The sequence below is a fragment of the Gouania willdenowi genome, chromosome 15 (genome assembly GCF_900634775.1).
Source record: "Gouania willdenowi chromosome 15, fGouWil2.1, whole genome shotgun sequence".
Classification (NCBI taxonomy): domain Eukaryota; kingdom Metazoa; phylum Chordata; class Actinopteri; order Blenniiformes; family Gobiesocidae; genus Gouania; species Gouania willdenowi.
Window position 1 is genome coordinate 6,911,420 of NC_041058.1, and position 19,897 is coordinate 6,931,316.

The following is a 19,897-nucleotide window of genomic DNA, read 5'->3' on the forward strand; positions in this document are numbered from 1 at the left end:
CCCAGTCGCAGGGAAACAGCAGTAAAAACAGTGTAGTGAGCAGCAGCAGCACCAAAGACAGCAGCATGTCATCCTCAGCTCCAATGGTATTATACCCCCATCACTGTGTCACTGTTTGTTTGGTTTCTATCCTCTGTGTTCATCTCATTCCCACTTGATGTAAAGTTTAAACCCCTGATTCATCCATCATCATCATCATCATCATCATCATCATCATCCAAACCTCTGCTCCTGTTTTACACAAACTGTGACGTCGGTGGTGAATTTGACGACTTTGAAATTGAACGAGCTCCTGTTTTACCCACACACGCCTCCTCAGGACACACACACACACACACACACACACACACTATTTCTGTTCACACAAACGCAGCGCGCTGACAGACAGACAAATGACTTTCATTTTGCTGAACAACAGCAGACGCTTTGGATGAAGTTGTACAAACGCAGCCACATCTCTGCGACTCTTTTGATTTGTTTGAACGTGTCGTCGCTCAAGCTTCGCAGCACAGTATTTTGAAAAATAAAAAAATAGAAGTGGGTAAAACAGGAGCTCGAGTGGATCAGTAAAATACCATGTGTAAGAGAGGATGCAGCCCCTTCTGTCTCAAATCTATGGAAAAAAAACATTCCAAGTGTTCCATTTATCAGTGTTACATACAGTAGCTGTAAATTAAAAGCTGCTGGAGATAATCTTTTTTTTTTTTTTTTTATCATATAAAGACAAAGTTTAATTGATCTCCACTGTAAACACTCAGTTTATTGATGGAAAAGTTTCATGCATTGCATTGTGGGATGTGGAGTCCCTTAAATGGTTACATAAATGTGTTTTTACCCTGATTTCTTATGATATTTCACCACAGAAAGAGGCGTGATTAACTAGTTTTGTTGGTTCCCAGTATTCCCATTGATATCGCCTCACGACATGTGACATTCAGTTTTGTGCAAATGTAGATCTTTCTGTGTGAACTCCAAAAATAAACATCTGCCATTGTTTTCACTTCAAATTTAACAAGAAATCATGGTAAGAATGAAGTAAAAACACTTCTACGCATCTGTCTACAGGACTCCACATCCCACAATGCAATGCAGGAAACTTTTCCGACATTTGTCAGCACTCGGTTTGTGTGTTTACACTAAAATGGACTTTCTAGTGGCAATTTTCAGCTTCTACATTTGTCTGTGAGTAATTTATCTTAGATTTATTGATTGGTGTGTCTTTCTGATGAAAAATAAAAAAACAACAAAAAAACATTGTCTTCAACAGCTTTAAAAGTATTTCCATATGCAGTAGCCTGACACATATTTTAAAAAAGTCAACGTTTTAATGAAATGAGACAATACATGGCGTTGCAGGAGCCAAAAAATATAAACAGCAAGTAACAGATGTTTTTCCCCTCTAAGGCGGGTGAACAATAGAATGTCAAATGTCAGAGTTTTGGACAAAACTGAAATTATTCATCTCATATTTGAGGATTTATTGATTTATTTATTTTTTTTAAATTTATTATTGTTATTTTTTTTCCCTCCACTGTTTTTTTGGACTTTTTCGCATTTCGTCCTTGTGGGATACCGTAGCGCAACGTGAGCCAGCCCCTTTTTTGTTTACGTGTTAACCCTTTGAGTAGGCTCTTTGTGTGCCACGGGCATGTTTAAATTTTTTATTCGCACTATGCTGAGATGCTAAGGGAAGAGTTAGTTGTTTGTATAAAATTTGTAGTTATGTAATTATCTTAATCAGAAAATTGAAGCTACTGTGAAGTTGCTGTTGCACTTTTGTTTAAACCTGGGTTAAAGCTTGAAATTGCCTCATTTACTTTTTATTTTGGGATTGTAATAAAGTTGCTCTTTTGACAATATATCTGACGTCTGCAGTCATTTTAGGTGCATTGAGAAAAAAAAAAAAATTGAAACTCGAATTTTTCTTTAAAAAATAAGAGAATTTTTTTTTTAGGCCAAATCTCCCAGCCCTAGGTTTTCTTTATCTACTCCAGCAGTGAAACAAGCCAGTGAACATGAATTATTCTCAGTTATCCTCTCAGCGGTCCACCAGGGTCTGCACACCACACGTTGACTACCAACTCCATGTCTCAGCTTAACTTTCCATTAGTGGTTTAAGTTGAGTCTGAAATGTTTTGAGTTTCTTTGAGAGAAACCAAATGTTTCCCTCGTCATTGAAGGGGCTGCAGACCTCAAGGTGAACCAGTGTTGTTCTATTAACTGTGATGTATTTTAAGCTCGTAAAAATGGTTGTGCTCAATGTTTTAAATGGGAGGGTCAGAGCTGAGGAGGAGGAGGAAACGGCATAAGAAAAACATACATTTTGGACAACAATGCTATTTTTTATGTCTTATAGTGTTTTGGAGAGCATTCTAGCTAAATCTTATCATTTCCCTCCCAGTAAATATTTCTTCTTCACATTTCACCTCTTTTATGGGCTGTTGAAGAAAATAAAAATACACTCAATTTCGAATTCAAATAAAATCCTAAAGCTTTTCTAACTAAACAAGTCCAACAAAAGCCTTATTTCTGCTTTGTTTATATATTTATTTATTTATACCTGCTTTCACTAATTATCAATCAATCAAACTATTTTATTTATATAGCACCTTTCTTACAAATTCAGTTGCTTTAAAGAATTTTGCTAAAGTGATTGACAAAAGGTAAAATTATATTTAAAATTTAAAAAAAGAAATGTTGAGAGATTAATGCACGCAGCAGTAATTTAATTAAATTGTTAAAAATATGACAAATAAAGAATCAGAGATAAACATTAAAAAAAAAGTAGAGAAGGGAAGAATTTATAAAATATAAAACATTAAAATTAGTAATAAAAACAGTTCAACTCTTAAAAGATGTAATGCATTAAATAATTAAAAAATAAAATAAAATAGTTATCTTCATCACTGCAGAACCTCCTCCTCAGTTGTGGCCATGGTTGAAAAACGTGTCCATGGCTGTTCTTGATGTTCTTGATGCATTTTGGAGACTCTGAAATGACCCTGTTCCTGTAGGTGTAGATATATGTGTGGGTGGGGGTGTATGTGTGGGTGTTAGTGCTGTGGACCAGAGAACAAATCCACTCTTCATCCCCGTCTTTAAACATCAGAATTGCTCCACAGCCGCGGTGTGTGTCCTGTTGTGTGTAGTTTTTACCATCATGGAATACATTGCTATTCCTCCCTCATACATCCCCTCCCCCCTCCCTGCATGGTAAAGTGTGTCCTACCTCCCCCCAGGAAGCCCAGACAACAGTTGTACACAACCAAGCTGACGGCACCAAGGTAAGCCGCTACTTTTCCCACTTTGGACACAAACAACGTGGAGGATTTTCTCAAAACAAGTCCCATATCTGCACTTTAACTCAGAGAAATTCATTAGGAGGATTATTTTCAAACAGCTGCAGTGTTTTCTTATTCCACGTTTTGTTAAAAAAAAAAAAAAAGTTAATTGAAATAATTTCTTTGCTTTTTAAATGAATATTTACTCGTGACAAAATGTAATAAATAAATAAATAAATAAAATAAAAAAGAAGTTAAAAAAAAAAAAAAGGTTCAACCTTTTTTGAAAAAATAAAAATGTGGACTATTCTTCAAATCTCATAAAAATAAGTAATAGCTAATAATCTTAAAACAGTAATAAATTTAATTAAAAAAAAATTTGTGTGACCTTTAAAAAAAACAACTAAAAATCTTAAAATGTCATACTAAATAGTAATAAAGCTCTTTAACAATATAGTGCAAAGAAGAAAAAAAATTCTACTTTTCATGCTCGAGCGCCCTGTCATGACGTCACGTCCCTCCTAGGGGGTGCGCCCCGCAGTTTGGGTAACATCTGGTTTAAAGCATGTTGTAATCAATAGGCCTGTTCTAAGTCATGTATTTAAGCTATTCGTTTATTGATAAAAATCAGTTTCTAGCCTAATTAAAATCATTGCAAGCATTTCCCGCCCCCCAATTTTTTAAATAGATTTTCCAACAACATAAATGATAAAATAATTCCTATTTTATTATGAAAATGTTCTTCTCTAGTGTGTATTTCTTTTTTTGTTTTCATTTAAAATGTGAGGCCCACATCTAATTTAACTTAACCTCATTAATTTAATGTAGCACGATTCCACCATAGATGGATACAAGAGAAAATCCTACACGTCTTTATTAATAAATAAACATATTGCTCTGTCACTTTTATACAATTAACCCTTCACTTTTCCACACTGGAATGCTTTCTATCGCTGTTTACCCACAATGCACAGCAAAGCAATCACTCCCGGTTGATAAAGCTATGGCTTGCACACTTTTCAAATTTCACCCCACACATGGTTCCCTCACTGGCCGTACTGGTTTGTGCTCCTGGGAGGAAGTCTTCATCCACCATCATCCATTCAGTTGTATCTGTGTCGTTAAGCGGCTTACAGTGTGTGCACTAGTATTTCTAACCCTCCTCCTGTTAGAAATGAAACATGGATGTTTATTAGTCTCCTTTATTTTGCTTTTCTGACCTGTGTTATGTCTGACAGGGCTCCACAGAGAGCTGCAATAATGCAGAAGAGGAGGACATGAAAGGTAGGAAAGGTACTTATCCAACTTTCACCTACTCTGCATGTATTTGTCCTCACAGTTTAGATGTTGTTTTTTTAATATATTTGTAGGTAAAGGTTTTATTTATCAGTCCACCCTAAAGAGCTCTATGTATCTGATTCTGTGAATGATCACAGAGCAGATCGTGTCATGTCTGAACTGAATTAAATTTTTTTAATCAGTTCTGTAAAATTTTATTTTTGAAATATTACCTTTTTAAATGTAATCTTTTAAATATTACTTTTTTAATTTTATTTTTTAAATATATATTTTTAAAATATAAATTTTTTATTTTATTTTTTTACATTTTAGCAATGAAATGCAATTTTTTAATTACATTTTTTAAATATTATATTTTTCAATCAGTTTTATAAAAAAATTGAATGTTACCTTTTTAAATTTAATCTTTGAAATATTACTTTTTAAATTTAATCTTTGAAATATTACTTTTTTAATTTAAATGTTTTAAATATTACTTTTTCAATTCTATTCTTTAAATATTACTTTTTTATTTTATTTTTTAAATATTACTTTTTATTTATTTTTTAAAAAATATATCTATTATATTTTACATATGAAATATTACTTTATTTTTTAAATATCACTTTTTATTTATTTTTTTTTAAATATTTCTTTTTTAATTTAATTTTAAATATTTAAATTATTTCTAAGTTTTTTTTTGCTTTTAAGAAACACAAATGGAAATAATGTTTTAATTAAATTAATTAATTAAATTTGCTGTAAGACTAAAAAATATTTGATGTGTTGTTGAAATATGCAGTCAAAAAAAACCCAAAAATTAATAATAATAATAAATTGTCAAGAGGTCCCAGTTCAGGATTTAGGCTCGTGAAACCTTTGTTCGTATTAATATTTAGTTTTTATTGCGTTATAATCTGTGATCGCAGGTCTCTAATTTGTTTATTAGTTTAGTTCAAACATAGGATCCATATTGACTTGTCACTGGCTGTGGTTTGCTTTGTTTCTTTGATTGTTGTCACCATCACATGACACATAAGCCTTTGATGAATCACCTTTAGTTCCAGGATGACCCTTTGAGGGCTTTAAATGAATGAAGGAGGAAAAAGAAAGAAATAAAGGGTAATTCCTTTACTTAAAGCAGCCTTTCACGCATTTAGCAGAACTTAACTTAGTCAAGAAGGAACAAGTCAACCTCACAGAAACGTTTCATTGGTGAAAAGGCAGAGGATTGCAAAATTAGAGACGATATGATGACTTTTCTTTCCTCTGCTGCCATCTACTGGCTCTGTGGTACACCTACCATAGACTTAGTTCAACATGGATTTCTTATTTCTTATGTACATTTCATATCTGTCATCCCTGTTTCCCGTCACGCATGCTTTAGGACAGCAGATTTAAATGTAAATGCCCTTTCAGCTGTGCTAAAACACAGATTATGGAGCAGATTAGGCTTCAAACATGCATATTCCAATGTGCATCGGGAAAGAAATGTAGTTGCACTTAATCTCGTGAAACCAGACAAGAACACACACAAAAAAGAAAATGTAAACAGAAAGTTGGCACCATAAATACACAAGTATTCCACAAAAAGCTGTGTTAATTGCACATTCCCTATGATGGGGCATTTTTGGAGTCAACAAAGGTGATTTGTAGCTTTCGTTCTAATTATTTGTATAGTGCGTTTCATACACAATGAGCTTTATATGTTTAAAAAGCGGAACAGAAAACATTTAACAGTTTAAAAAAATCAACAAAAACATTCAAATCAGCAGTAAAAACAATAAAATCAGCAATAAACTGTATCTTAAAACTCTGGAATCAAATCCAGCTTGATAGGGATTCATTTAAGGGCATCTATGCATTGAATGTGTCATGTGTCTGTGCTTAAGCAGTGCTGGATATATCACAGACTGATAAATGAGGCTTCTTAGAGGTTAAGTTACACCTAAGTGTCCTTTATCAGATGTTTAACGCCCAAGTCGCTTCCAATAAAGTAGTGTGGGTGTGTGGCTGTATTTTGTTACAGTAACAAAAGTCTGTTAAGTGCTTTGAGACGACTCAGTGGTTAAGAGTTGCCAACGATGGGGAGGTAGTTGTATTTTTACACGTTTGGCAGTAAAGCTGAAGCGGCACTTAAGGGAATAACTGCATATATTCCTAGAGTTGTATTTTATTGCAGTGATACTGTTGAAATAAAGATGATCCTCGTTTCCAGCTATAAATGTCTGCATCTGTCAAGACCAAGTTACTCTGTGAATAGCAACTGCATTACATTCAGTGTGAATGTTGTGACTGTGATGGTAAAAAAAACACGGGATGTCAATTCATTAGTAGAAAAAAGGAATGTCAAAAGTTATTTCTGTCTTCTGTTGGAATAATATGTTTCATTTACTCAGACAACTTTCACTTTGATCTCCTGACATTTTTTGACTGCCAACTTCCAGTCTTCTCCAGAGGCATCTGCTGATCACTTTGATGCATCCCTGTCTTTTGCGTAATAATTTCTGCAAGTTCTTTCTGTGTTCTTTTGGAATAATATGTTGAGTTAATTTATTCAGACAACTTTTACTTTGATCTCCTGCCATTTTTTGACTGTCTACTCCTAGTCTTCTTCAGAGGCATCTGCTGATCGCTTTGATGTTTTCCTTGACTTCTGCGTAATAATCCAAGCAAGTTTTTTTTATGATATGTTAAGATTTCATTTATTCAGACAACTGTTATTCACAAATTTACTTTGATCTCCTGACATGTTTCGACTGTCAACTGCCAATCTTCTTCAGAGATGTCTACTGATTGCTTTGATGTTTTCCTTGACTCCTGCTTAATTATTCCAGCAAGTTCCTTTAGTCTTTTTTTTTTTTTTTTTTTTTTTAAATAATATGTTATGGTTTTATTTATTTAGACAACTTTACACAGAAATCAATTAACACATCAAAGCAAACAGCAGATGCCTCTTAAGAAGACTGGCAGTTGACAATCAAAACACGATTGGAGATCAATGTAAAATTCCTGAAAAACAGTTGTCTGAATAAAGTATACCATAACATATTATTTAAAAATAACTTCCTGGAATTATTACGTGGAAGTCAAGGAAACATCAAAGCGATAAGCAGACGCCTCTGAAGAAGACTGGCAGTTTACAGTCAAAACATGTGAGGAGCTCAAAGTACATTTCTTGAAAAACAGTTGTCTGAATGTCAAGAAGGAAGAAGAGATCACAAAGAAACAAGTGGCAAACAAGTTGCTCAGTTATTCAAACAAATCAGTCGTTATCTGTATTTTCTTCTTTCAAAATGTGGTTATTTCACTCAAATGTGTGAAAGATCATCGTTTTCTTTCAGCTGACCAATCAAATCTGGGTTGAGGATACTTTATGATGATAGTTGTGTGTTGTATCTGCTGCCAGCTGCAGCTGATCCTGTTGAGGCTGAACGTAAGTCAAATGCTGACTAAGCGTTTTGTGTGGTTCCTCCTGCCTTTCTCTGCTACTTTCTGACTGCGGCATAAAGAGTTCTGTGCAGATGTTGCGGTGTTTGTTTTTTTTTTTTTCTTCATTTTGTGCTTCCAGATCTGATTTTTCTTTGCGTGTGACAGATTCTTGGTTTCGGATGATGCCGGGATTTAGTGCCATGATGGTTTTGGAGCATGTGGTGAATGGATGTACTGTACATGTGGAACCAAAATCACTTTATAGACGGTCTGTTTTTGTCTCCTCAGCTCGTAAGCAGGAGATAATAAAGATGACTGAGCAGCTGATCGAGGCCATCAACAACGGAGACTTTGACGCCTACACGTGAGTTACAAACCTTTGTTTATTCACACGTCTGGTTCACGATTTCAACTCATATATCAGCTTATTCCAGGGTTTTTAAACCTTGGGGTCGCCTGAAACTTGTTTAAAAGTAATTACTGATTAAAAATATGTATCAAAATGTTTTAATTATTATTCTTTTTCAAATTAAATCACAACACACAATGTTATACAACTGTATTCTATACTTCAGGGGGTGTCAAACTCATTTTAGTTCAAAGGCCAAATACAACCCAGTTTGATCATAAGTCGACCACTGGTTTTAGGAGGGAAAACGAACAATTTCTACATGAATGGGTTTTGCACTTCCAGTTATAAATTAGACATAAAATATGGAAAGCATCCACAATATCTTAGCGATATGTAACAAATAATGTATTTATTTGACCAATTTTTATTTTATAATAATTCTAATTTGCTAAAAATTGCGCGATTTTGTGAAAATTTAGAGTTCTTTCAATGACAATTTACAACTGAATGTAATTATTTACACAATGATTCATGTTTTCTCTGTCATGTTCACTTTCTCCTGCGGGCCAATTCGGGTGCTCTGAAGGGCCAGATTTGGCCCCCGGGCCTTGAGTTTGACACATACTTTCACTTTCTCAAATATAAAGCAAGAAAAAAAATACAGTATAAAAATATCTGAGCTGCTGCATCTTGTCACTTTGTAACAAATACAGAGTAGCCAGGATTAGTGCATGAAGTATCACAAACTGGATCAAAAACAGATTCTAAAAATAATTCATTGGGGTCGCCAAACATTTGTGATATAAATTGGGGTCGGGATTAAAAAAAAGGTTGGTAACCACTGGCCTAATCCCTCCATTTAATGATGATGGGAACAATAAATATAAAAATAGAAGGGTTATATCTACATTTGTTGTAATTGCACCTCTTCTTTGCGATCCTAAACGTGTGTTTTCTGCCGTTCTTCATGTCAGAATAATTATGTACTTATGTTTCAATCTGACAGGAGAATCTGTGATCCTGGACTGACTTCCTTTGAGCCCGAGGCCCTTGGGAATCTGGTGGAAGGGATGGACTTTCACAAGTTTTACTTTGAAAACCGTAAGTTTAAAAAAAAAAAGTCATTTATTGACTATAACTCCAAAATCCATTTTTCACACTGGTTTTCCTCCCCCAGTCCTCAGTAAAAACAGTAAACCAGTGCACACGACCATCCTCAACCCACACGTGCACCTGATCGGGGAGGACGCCGCCTGCATCGCCTACATCCGTCTGACCCAGTACATGGACGGCCAGGGCCAGCCGCGCTCCTGCCAGTCGGAGGAGACGCGTGTGTGGCATCGCCGCGATGCCAAGTGGCTCAACGTGCACTTCCACTGCTCGGGCGCACCGGCAGCACCACTGCAGTGAGCTGACAACACGGGCCAGGTACCACACACACACACACACACACACACCATCCATAAATACAGGTATTTAAGGCAAATAAAGTTATTTTGAGAAATGTCATTTATACTAATGACCTCCTAAAGCAGGGGTGTTAAACTCATTGTAGTTAAGGAGCCAAATATGGATCAGTTTATTCAACAATTTCAACAATAACATGCCATACTTTGTACTTGCACCTTTAGATAGATAGATAGATAGATAGATAGATAGATAGATAGATTAATGATAGATAGATAGATAGATAGATAGATAGATAGATAGATATGATAACTGATAGATCGATAGTAGCTAGCTCGCACTCGCTGCTCGCTCGATGCTCGCTCGCTCGCTCGCTAATCTCGATCGCTCGACTCGCTCCTGATCGCTAGCTAGCGCTCGCTCGCTCGCTCGCTAGCTCGCTCGCTCGCTCGCTCGATGATCGCTCGCTCTGCTCGCGCGCTCGGCTTCGCTCGCTCGCTGCTCTCGCTGCTCGCTCGCTCGCTCGCTAGCTCGCTTTCCTGCTCGCTCGCTCGCTCGCTCGCTCGCTCGCTCGCTTCCTGCTCGCTCGCTCGCTCGCTCGCTCTCTGCTCGCTCGTCGCTCGTCGCTCTTCCTGCTCGCTCGCTCGCTCCTCCGCTCCTCGCTCTCGCTCTCTCCTCGCTCGCTCGCTCGCTGCTCGCTCGCTGCTCGCTCCTCGCTCGCTTCCTGCTCGCTCGCTCGCTCGCTCGCTCGCTGCTCGCTCGTCGCTCGCTCGCTGCTCGCTCGCTGCTCGCTCGCTCGCTCGCTGCTGCTCGCTGCTCGCTCGCTCGCTCGCTCGCTCGCCTCGCTCTCGCTGCTCGCTCGCTCGCTCGCTTCCTGCCGCTCGCTCGCTCGCTCGCTCTGCTCGTCGCTCGCTGCTCGCTCGCTCTCGCTCGCTAGCTCGCTCGCTCGCTCGCTCCTGCTCGCTCGCTGCTCGCTCGCTCGCTCGCTGCTTGCTCGCTTGCTCGCTCGCTCGCTCTGTGCTCCTGCTCGCTCGCTGCTCGCTCGCTCGCTCGCATGCTCGCTCGCTGCTCGCTCGCTCGCTGCTCGCTCCTGCTCTCTCGCTCGCTCGCTGCTCGCTCGCTCCTGCTCGCTCGCTCGCTCATTCTCGCGCTCTCGCTCGCTGCTCGCTCGCTCGCTGCTCGCTCGCTCGCTCGCTCGCTGCTAGCTCGCTGCTCGCTCGCTCGCTCGCTGCTCAGCTCGCTCTCGCTCGCTCGCTACGCTGCTCGCTCGCTGCTCGATCGCTCCGCTCGCTGCTCGCTCGCTCGCTCGCTCGCTCGCTGCTCGCTCGCTCGCTGCTCGCTCGCTCGCTCGCTCGCTCGCTCGCTCTCTCGCTGCTCGCTCGCTCGCTCGCTGCTCGCTCGCTCGCTCGCTCGCTCGCTCGCTCGCTCGCTCGCTGCTCGCTGCCGCTCGCTCGCTACCCTCGCCCCCTCCCTCCCCGCGGTCCCTTCTGTTTTTCCTTGGCGCCCCCTTTTTGTTTTTTCCCCCCCTCTCCCCCTCTTCCTTCTCCTTTCTTTCTCTTCGTTTCCCCCGTGCTCTCCCCGGCCGGCTTTTCTTTCTTCCTCGGCCTCCCCTCTCTCCCGCTTTTCACCTTTCCTCTCATCCCTCCGTTTTCTTGTTTCTAGCTTTGTTTTTTTTAAAGTTTATGTATTGTTCTAAATGCTCTCTTTTGTAATTTGATGAATGGCTCTACATGTGTTTTACATGTGTTACCCCAGGTTTCTGAGCAGTAGGCCAGGTAAGGCAATATTAGAGATGAATAAAGCAACTTCAGACACTCTCTGTTTAATATTATTTTTGTTCTCTGTAGAATGCCAATAGTTTTAGATTTTTTTTTTACCTTCTAATATATTCTATGTGCGGCTTCCAGCAAAGTTCATGATCTATGATCACGCCCAAGAACTTGGTCTCATAGACAGGATCAATTTCTGTTCCATTCAGACCTAATTTAATGTGTCAGAGCAATAAGTGACAAACATCAGTCCCTGCAGGAGCTTCACCTAAATGTACTTGATTTTGTGACAAATTGTTATTTCATTTTGGGAAATGTGGAATAATATGAGCAAAATTGAAGGATTTAGGAAAAATGTAGTTCTTTCAACAATTTAGCTTTTAAAACCAACTGTTAAAGTTTCATTAAATTTGTGTATTTGAAGGGACTGACTTTTCTACAACTGAATTATTTGTAATTTACACATTGATTCATGTTTTTTCTGTCATTTTTTTTGTTTAAACTTCCTCAATCCTCTAAAGCAGGGGTGTCAAACTCATTTTAGTTCACGATCTTAAGTGGGAATGAGCAAATTCAACATTAATGTGTCATGGTTTCCACTTCCACGTATTAATAATATATTAGTATATATCAGTCCCTGCTGGAAGTTCACTTAAATTTCCCTGATTTTTGAGAATTTGGAAAAATGTAGAGTTTCTTTCAACAATTTGTGATTAAAAATGACTGCCGTCGTGATATAAGAACTGGAAAACCGAGCTCTGTAAATGTTGTGGATTTTAACAGAATTTTTGTATTTGGAGTGGCTGAGATATCTACAACTGAATTAGTTGGTCAATTGTTTCATGTTTTTTTACATAAATTTTGCTTTCTTGAGCGGGCCGAATTTGATGCTCTAAAGGGCCAGAATTGGCCCCCAGGCCTCGAGTTTGAGACATTTCCTAAAACCTTAAAGTACTGAATGTAAAAGTAATCTAAAGTGTGGAAGATGAGAATGAGAAAACCAACAAGATGTTTTTGATGAAACACTTGTGATGAAATACACATTTATGAGCTGAAATATGAATTGTAATTGACCAAAGTGTCCACATATAAACTACTTATCTGTTGTTGTTGTTTCCCCCCCATTCTCTTCTTCTCCAGATTAGCCTGAACTTTATTCTGAGCATTTGTCCTCCACGTGTGGAGCGGAGCCTGAATCCTGACCAGGACGAGGCTGCTAAAAAAAACACATTTATGGAAAAAAATTCAATTAAAATTCACGATTTAAAAATAATAATAAAAAAAAATATCTAACCAGAAAATGTGGTAGAATGAGTTTGGTTAGAACGACTGACACTAATCCAGTCCAACCAGAACTTGACACTGAGGCCGAGGTGATGATGGCGGCTCCTTCAAGCAGCTGAAGCATGCGTCTGATTGGTGGTGGGGTTTGATCCTTCTCTCCCATAGCCTTTACTTCCCCAATATAAGTTTTGTCTGCCACCTGGAAAAATATTACTGATTAAAAACAGAGATGCACATGTCATTGATGGGAGTGGGGCGGCAGTTTATTTTGAAGAGAGCAGCAGGAAGTCATCTTTAATACAATCATTTTTGTTTGTTTTGCAGTAAAAAGAACAAATGTCTACCTATATTACATTTTTACACTTGTGTTTAATGTCAGTTTGAAAGGTTATTATTGTATCGTGACATGTTTTGGACCTTTTTTTTTTTTTTTTTTTAATTAATATTGTTATTTTTGTCCTTTTTCATGATGTTGTGTATCAGTTTATCTTTTGTACAAGAGATCAAAGAGTCTGTGTTGGTGGATGACGTGGGTTATTTAACTAAAGTTTATGTACAGTATATAAAATATTTATTGTATAGGAGGTGATGGAGAATTGTCCTGAACTAGGATTCGATTTTAAAGATAAGTCGTGTAGTTGTTTTTCTTTTTGTATGGATTTTCATTTACTTCAAGGTCCCAGGATGTAAATACACACACACACACACACACTTACAGTCCCCGAGTTCACAGCAGTGTTTTTCAACCTTAGGGGTCGGGACCCCGTGTAGAGTCGCCTGAAATGTCTAGTAATTGATCAAATTTAAAAATAATTATTGGTTGGAAATGTACTTTTGAGATTTTGAAATTAATATTCTTTCACAAATTAAAACAGCACACATTCTTAAACAACTGTATTCTATACTTTCACTTTGACAAATAAAAATCTATAATATTCATATTAAAATGCAGTACTACAGGCAACTCTGTATTTGTAATACAGTATAACAAACTTTCATCAAAAAACGAATTCTAGAAAAATGTGAAATTCTAGAAATTCTTGATATTTAAAATGAGGTCACGATCCAAATAAAAGTTGGGAACCACCGCTTTCTATCTTTTTAGAAACAAAGACCTGGTCAGTTCATCCTGAAGTTTATCTGCTCTGCAGTGTTTAAACTAAACACCAGGTGGCAGGGTTGGGGTCAATTACATTTTTCAGTTACAATTACTTCTTCAACTACCCATGTTCAATTACTATTAAAGTGATTTTTTTACCCAATTACAATTAAATTATGATTATTTTTAGCCTCTGAAAGTCAATTAAAATTTCTTTCTCAATTACTAAAGTTCAATTACAATTAATCACAAATACTGAGTCTGAAATAAATAAATAAACCCATAAAACTTTACCAAAAAAAAAATGTATTATATCATAACTCTTAACCCTTACCACCTGTATGGGTGAAGGTAGTTGGGAAACTAGATATGAAACATATTTGAATTATTGTTAACTGTGTGTGTGTGTGTGTGTGTGTGTACGTTATAGAACTGTAACATCCCCAGTTTTGTGTTAAACTAAATTCTAATTGACAGATTTTATAGAATTTTCACGCCAATTACAGTTGCAAAGTCAATTATCTAAACTCAATTACAATTCAATTCTGATTATAACAGAAACAAACAAATTACAATAATAATGATGCCATAATTAATCTCGTGTTAGCTTTCTGTTAGCATCTCTTATGATAACGGGTCCTAAATCAGCTGTAAAATACACTAAAAATAAATATCTATCATTAAATTTATTTCCTAACTATTGGTTATATTGTTTAGCTTCCTAATCATTGAAAATATAGGTTTTAATATTTTTGGTGTGTGTGTCCGAGCCTTTTTTTTTGTGTCGGTTTGATTTATATTTTCTAAAATATTTAATAAATGTTAACTACGTATGCGTAGAACTGTACATAGAACTGTAACATGGTTCCCCAGTTTTGCATTAAATTATAATTGACAATTGTCATAGAATTTTCATGGCAATTACAATTACAAAGTGAATTATCTTAAGTTAATTACAATCTAACTACAATTATGACAGCAACAGATTTTTTAAAATTACAATTATAATTACGGCATAATTGTAATTAACTGTCAATTACGTGAATACAGTTATAATTGACCCCAACCCTGCCTGTGTCTGTTAGTTTCTCTGTGTTTTTGATTGGAAGCATGACTGATCTGAAGCGTCCAATGGCCTGTACTGTTTGATACTGAGGACTCAGTGCTGTCTAACCTTTCTGCCTGAATCCTTCTCTCTCTAACCTCTGTCCCTCCACTCTCCTCTATCTCATCTATTGTAAACCTGTCCGCTTACTGTCTTGAGTAGTCCTGGAAATGCTGATTATAATGATCACGATGTCACTCTTTGTCTCGCTCTTGAAACTCGTACTCTGTCCTTGTTGGCTTGCCGTACTTCTGTGTGAAGGCCTGGAACTATCAAAAGCATGTTTGAAGAAAGAAATGGACTCTTTTTGCAGAAGGCAATCAATGGAGTGGCTCCCCTTTTGTTGTAAAAGTAGATGTTAGTGTTTGATGTCGATATTTTTATCCATTTTTGGCAGAATTTGTAAAAAAAAAAAAAAAAAAAAGGGTAACACTTAACTTGAAGTTTCATACATAAGGCTGACATTACGCTGTCATTAGCATGAATAAGGTGTCATTAAGTGTCTTCAGCTAAATTATGACACCTATGGAGCTATGTTGACATTTTTGGGTTAGGTGGAGGGATCGAGGAGGGTTAGGTAGGGATAGACATGTCTTATTTTGGGAAGAAGCATCTGTGAGGATTTTATTCTAAGGTTATGGTTAGGTGGGGTTAGGGTACAGAAGGGTTGGCGTTAGGTAGGGCTACGGTTAGGGTACAGAAGGGTTGGCGTTAGGTAGGGCTACGGTTAGGGTAAAGAAGGGTTAGCGTTAGGTAGGGCTACGGTTAGGGTAAAGAAGGGTTAGCGTTAGGTAGGGCTACGGTTAGGGTAAAGAAGGGTTAGCGTTAGGTAGGGCTACGGTTAGGGTAAAGAAGGGTTAGCGTTAGGTAGGGCTACGGTTAGGGTAAAGAAGGCTTAGGTTTAGGCTAACGAAGGTTTAGGGTAAAGAAGGGTTAGCGTTTCCTAGGGTTAGGGTAAAGAAGGGTTACGGTGAAGAAGGGTTGGCGTTAGGTCGGGCCAAGGTTAGGGTAAATAAGGCTTAGGTTTAGGCTAACGAAGGGTTAGGGTAAAGAAGGGTTAGCGTTTAGGCTAACGAAGGTTTAGGGTAAACAAGGGTTAGCGTTTCCTAGGGTTAGGGTAAAGAAGGGTTGGCGTTAGGTCGGGCTAAGGTTAGGGTAAAGAAGGCTTAGGGGTTAGGGTAACAAAGGGTTAGGGTAAAGAAGAGTTAGGTAGGGTTAAGGTTAGGTGTTAGTTTAAAGAAGGGTTAGGTTAAAGAAGGGTTAGGTTGGGTTAAGTTTAGGGTTAGGGGTTAGGGTAACAAAGGGTTAGGGTAAAGAAGAGTTAGGTAGGGTTAGGTGTTAGTTTAAAGAAGGGTTAGGTTAAAGAAGGGTTAGGTTGGGTTAAGTTTAGGGTTAGGGGTTAGGGTAACAAACAACACTTAATGACAGCCTTCATGACACCTTATTCATGCTAATGACAGGTGTCATGTTGTAATAATGACAGCGTAATGTCAGCTTTTATGTTTAAAACTTCAAGTAAAGTGTTACCAAAAAAAGTAACGCCAGGTGTGGAAAAATTCTTATCCCCGTGCACAATACATATGGCTGAAGAGACACTTTAAACCGTTGTCAGCTAATCGTCATAGATAAGTTCACAATGGCTTATAAAAAGCACATGAGATAGGAAATTGTCCCTTTAAAGCTGTCTATGTCAGGTTGGCTCCCCTCAGTGTCGTCCTGATGTTGTGATGATATGATTTTTTGTATCTGATGTGGAGGAGTGATGTCTGTGTGCTACACTGCTCCTTAGTAGTAACTCATGCACTTGTTAATTCAACTAATGGTCACCTAAAAGCAGCAATCACATATCACACCCATGTCCACACCATTCAACAAATGTGACAAATCCAACATATCATGAGACGTGTGTCCGTTTGTTTTTTTTGCACCATGTCCAAGCTTTGTAAAGTCAGTACTGAGTCTGTGTTTATCTGGTTTATCTATAGGTCAGTCTTTGTTCCAGTCTTCTTTTAAATGCCACCAATGTGACAAAATTTTATTATGTCAGTGTTCGTGTGGGAATGTTTAAATAAAAAGAGACAGATGCAGTTTAACTTTACACACAGGAGAAGCAATGGGAGAAATGAAATGAATGAATCATTAAATTCTACCTAAAATCATCTGAAACTTTGTAAAAAGGGAATCTAGTTGAAAGTAGGGGTGTACCTTGTCATGAATCTAATGATACAATTCACAGTTTGCCTGTCACGATGCGATATATCCTGATACTAAACAATGCGATACACATCGCAATATCAATAATTAGTACAAAATGGTATGAAATACAATTTATTTCATTTTTTTTATCTTGTAAGAACAAGTAATGTTTCAATTTTGTTAAGCGTCTTTGAGTTTTTTTTTTTTTTTGAAAAGCGCTATATAAAACGTATGTATTATTATTATTAAATGAAAACTAACTGTAATTCAAGTACCAATATCAAAAACAAGTGTCAAATAACATTTTTCAAAAAAGTTTTTTGGTTTTTACAATGGATTCTAATTCTGTTAAGTTCTTAAATTCCTTCTTTTTATTTTTTATTTTTTTTTTAACTTAAAGAAGTAACCACATACAGCTATAAAAGTGCCCAGTATGTTTTAGGAAAATAAAACGTCCAAGCTAAAATGCATGTGATGTTGTTTAATGCGGGTCTTATGTGATTCACTTATATTGGCACAATTAAATGGTTTTTCATTAAAAAAAAAAAAAAAAAAAAACATGATAAAAGAAAAAAAAAATCGATTTGGTCATTTTTTGGATCGAAACGATAATCGCGCGGTGAAATATTGAGATATATTACTGAATCGATTTTTTTTCTTACACCCTTACTCTCAGCCCTTTGATTGGAAACGACGTAGGAATTAATTCAGTTCAGATAATTTCTGCAAGTTCATTTTGTCTTTTTTTTTTTTCCCCAAAAATCTAAATATTAAGGTTTCATTTATCTAGACAACTTTTTTCAGGAAATTTCCTTTCATCTCCTGACACGTTTCGACTGTCAACTGCCAGTCTTCCTCAAAGGCGTCTGCTGATCGCTTTGATGTGACCTTGTGAGAGTAAAAATGTTCCCTCATCCTTGTTGATATTGAAGCTCCACTTACTGATCCAGCATTTGTGTTTGTTTCCTTCTGTTCCACTTATTGTGAGGAAGACTGGCAGTTGACAGTCGAAACATGTCAGGAGATCAAAGGAAATTTCCTGAAAAATTTTCCTGAATAAATGAAACCTTAACATTTTAATTCAGTTCAGGTTTTGAACTTGATTTGGTGTTGAAAACTGGCCTAAATACATCTAAACAATGAATACAGACTATAATGACTTGTCTTATTGAAGTGGTAGAAATATTTACATAATGGTTTATACATGAAATTTGACATCTGGTTTTTAAGAGGGTTACACTTTCAAATGTAATTTTTTTCCCTTTTGGATTGAATGAAAAGAAATCAATTCATCACACAGATACGTTTCATTATTAGTTCTTTTATGGAAATTAATTATATCACTTTCCCTGAGCCCGTTTCAGTTTTTTTTTTTTTACATTTTTTTGTATTTAATTTGGTATCCATTTCAGTAACTTTCCCACTCACTGTAACTTAGTACGCTGCGTTATGAGACAGGGTATATGAACTTTTCTAAATAAAAACATCTGTGACCATGTATGATTGTTTTGCTGCATTTGCAGTGCAGATGTATGCAGAACTTAAAGCTCCTTTAAAAATACATTAGCAAAGTCTTACGTGTGTTATTATGAGGCGTCAAATACATTCCTGAAAGGTTTAAAACTGATAACATGAGGAAACCACAATCTTTTAACAGCAAAAATATATATGCATTCGTACAAATGGAAGAAATATGCATGTGTACTTTCTGGTAATTTTTCACTGTTGACTTGATAAAGAATGAAAATCTATGTTATTTGCATCCCTGAGGTTATGAAATGGCTGAGATGTGTTGAGCAAAAAGTGATGTCGATTTGCATCAAAATATTAGCGAAGCCTTAGCTTGTATGTGCCCCTTAAAAAGGAAACCTGTTGCCTAGCAACATATACAAACATAAAGAGGGGGATTCATGTGTCTATACTCATAGACTTTTAAATGGATGCTGGATTTTTGCATGATCATACTGTTAATAAAAATCATACATTAAAAAGTGTCCAAGTGTTTGAATTGTTATTCATCTCATGTAAATAAAAATAAACGTATTAATAAAGATAGAAATAAAAGTCTTTCAACACTGACCTCAATTTCCTATATTTCAAGTATAGGGTTGATGATGCAACAATTCAATAGTACAAGATGTATTTTATATACCTATTTATTGGGAGTTGAGCAATACACTGAGGTCATGATACAATAGTTGAAAGGTGCAGAAGACATGGCGGCGGTCTTCCGGGGCGGGCGGCATGGGGAATGGTGCCCTGCGGGGCCTGCGGCTCTACTGCCTCGGAGCTCTTTTTATATTCTCCCTTTAATAAAGTGTTTCTTACCCTTCCTTAGGGAGGGCTGGCGATGGTTACAGTTATACAATAAAATAAATTCATTTATTTAATTGCAATAGCTAAACGTGCATTGCGGTCTTAAAAAGATTGCACTTCTTGTAGCGTTGACCTTCGACAGCATGTGCAGACAAAGTAAAAAAAAAAAAAAAAAAAAGAAGAAAAACAATAAAATGGCAGTGGGAAAATACCAATTTAACTTTCAACATACTTCAGTACTTTATGAATGCGTACATTATGAGTATGAGCTTTGTAACTCAATAGGAATATAAAAACAAACCATAAGAATGAAAGCGTCTTGATGATCGTGTGGATTTTTAAAAAAAAATCTAATTCGTAATTGTACATCAATGACGC

At 37.0% G+C, this 19,897-nt stretch overlaps 1 protein-coding gene across 18 annotated transcripts in view; it reads left to right on the top strand.

Annotated features, from left to right (window-relative positions):
• camk2g2 (calcium/calmodulin-dependent protein kinase (CaM kinase) II gamma 2) overlaps positions 1–14,098 on the top strand; it is a 59,240-nt gene extending 45,142 nt beyond the window's left edge. For 4 of the 18 annotated variants that reach the window (XM_028467834.1, XM_028467837.1, XM_028467841.1 and 1 more), the window contains 5 exons: positions 4,520–4,574; positions 8,280–8,355; positions 9,350–9,444; positions 9,521–9,771; positions 12,660–14,098. In XM_028467834.1, the coding sequence (XP_028323635.1) occupies positions 4,520–4,574; positions 8,280–8,355; positions 9,350–9,444; positions 9,521–9,753 (459 nt within the window). In that variant the 3' untranslated portion in view covers positions 9,754–9,771; positions 12,660–14,098. Of the gene's footprint in view, positions 1–5; positions 87–3,239; positions 3,285–4,519; positions 4,575–8,279; positions 8,356–9,349; positions 9,445–9,520; positions 9,772–12,659 lie in introns of all 18 variants that reach the window. The other 14 variants (XM_028467836.1, XM_028467838.1, XM_028467842.1 and 11 more) reach the window with 7 other exon arrangements.
• The last annotated feature ends 5,799 nt before the right edge of the window (positions 14,099–19,897 follow it).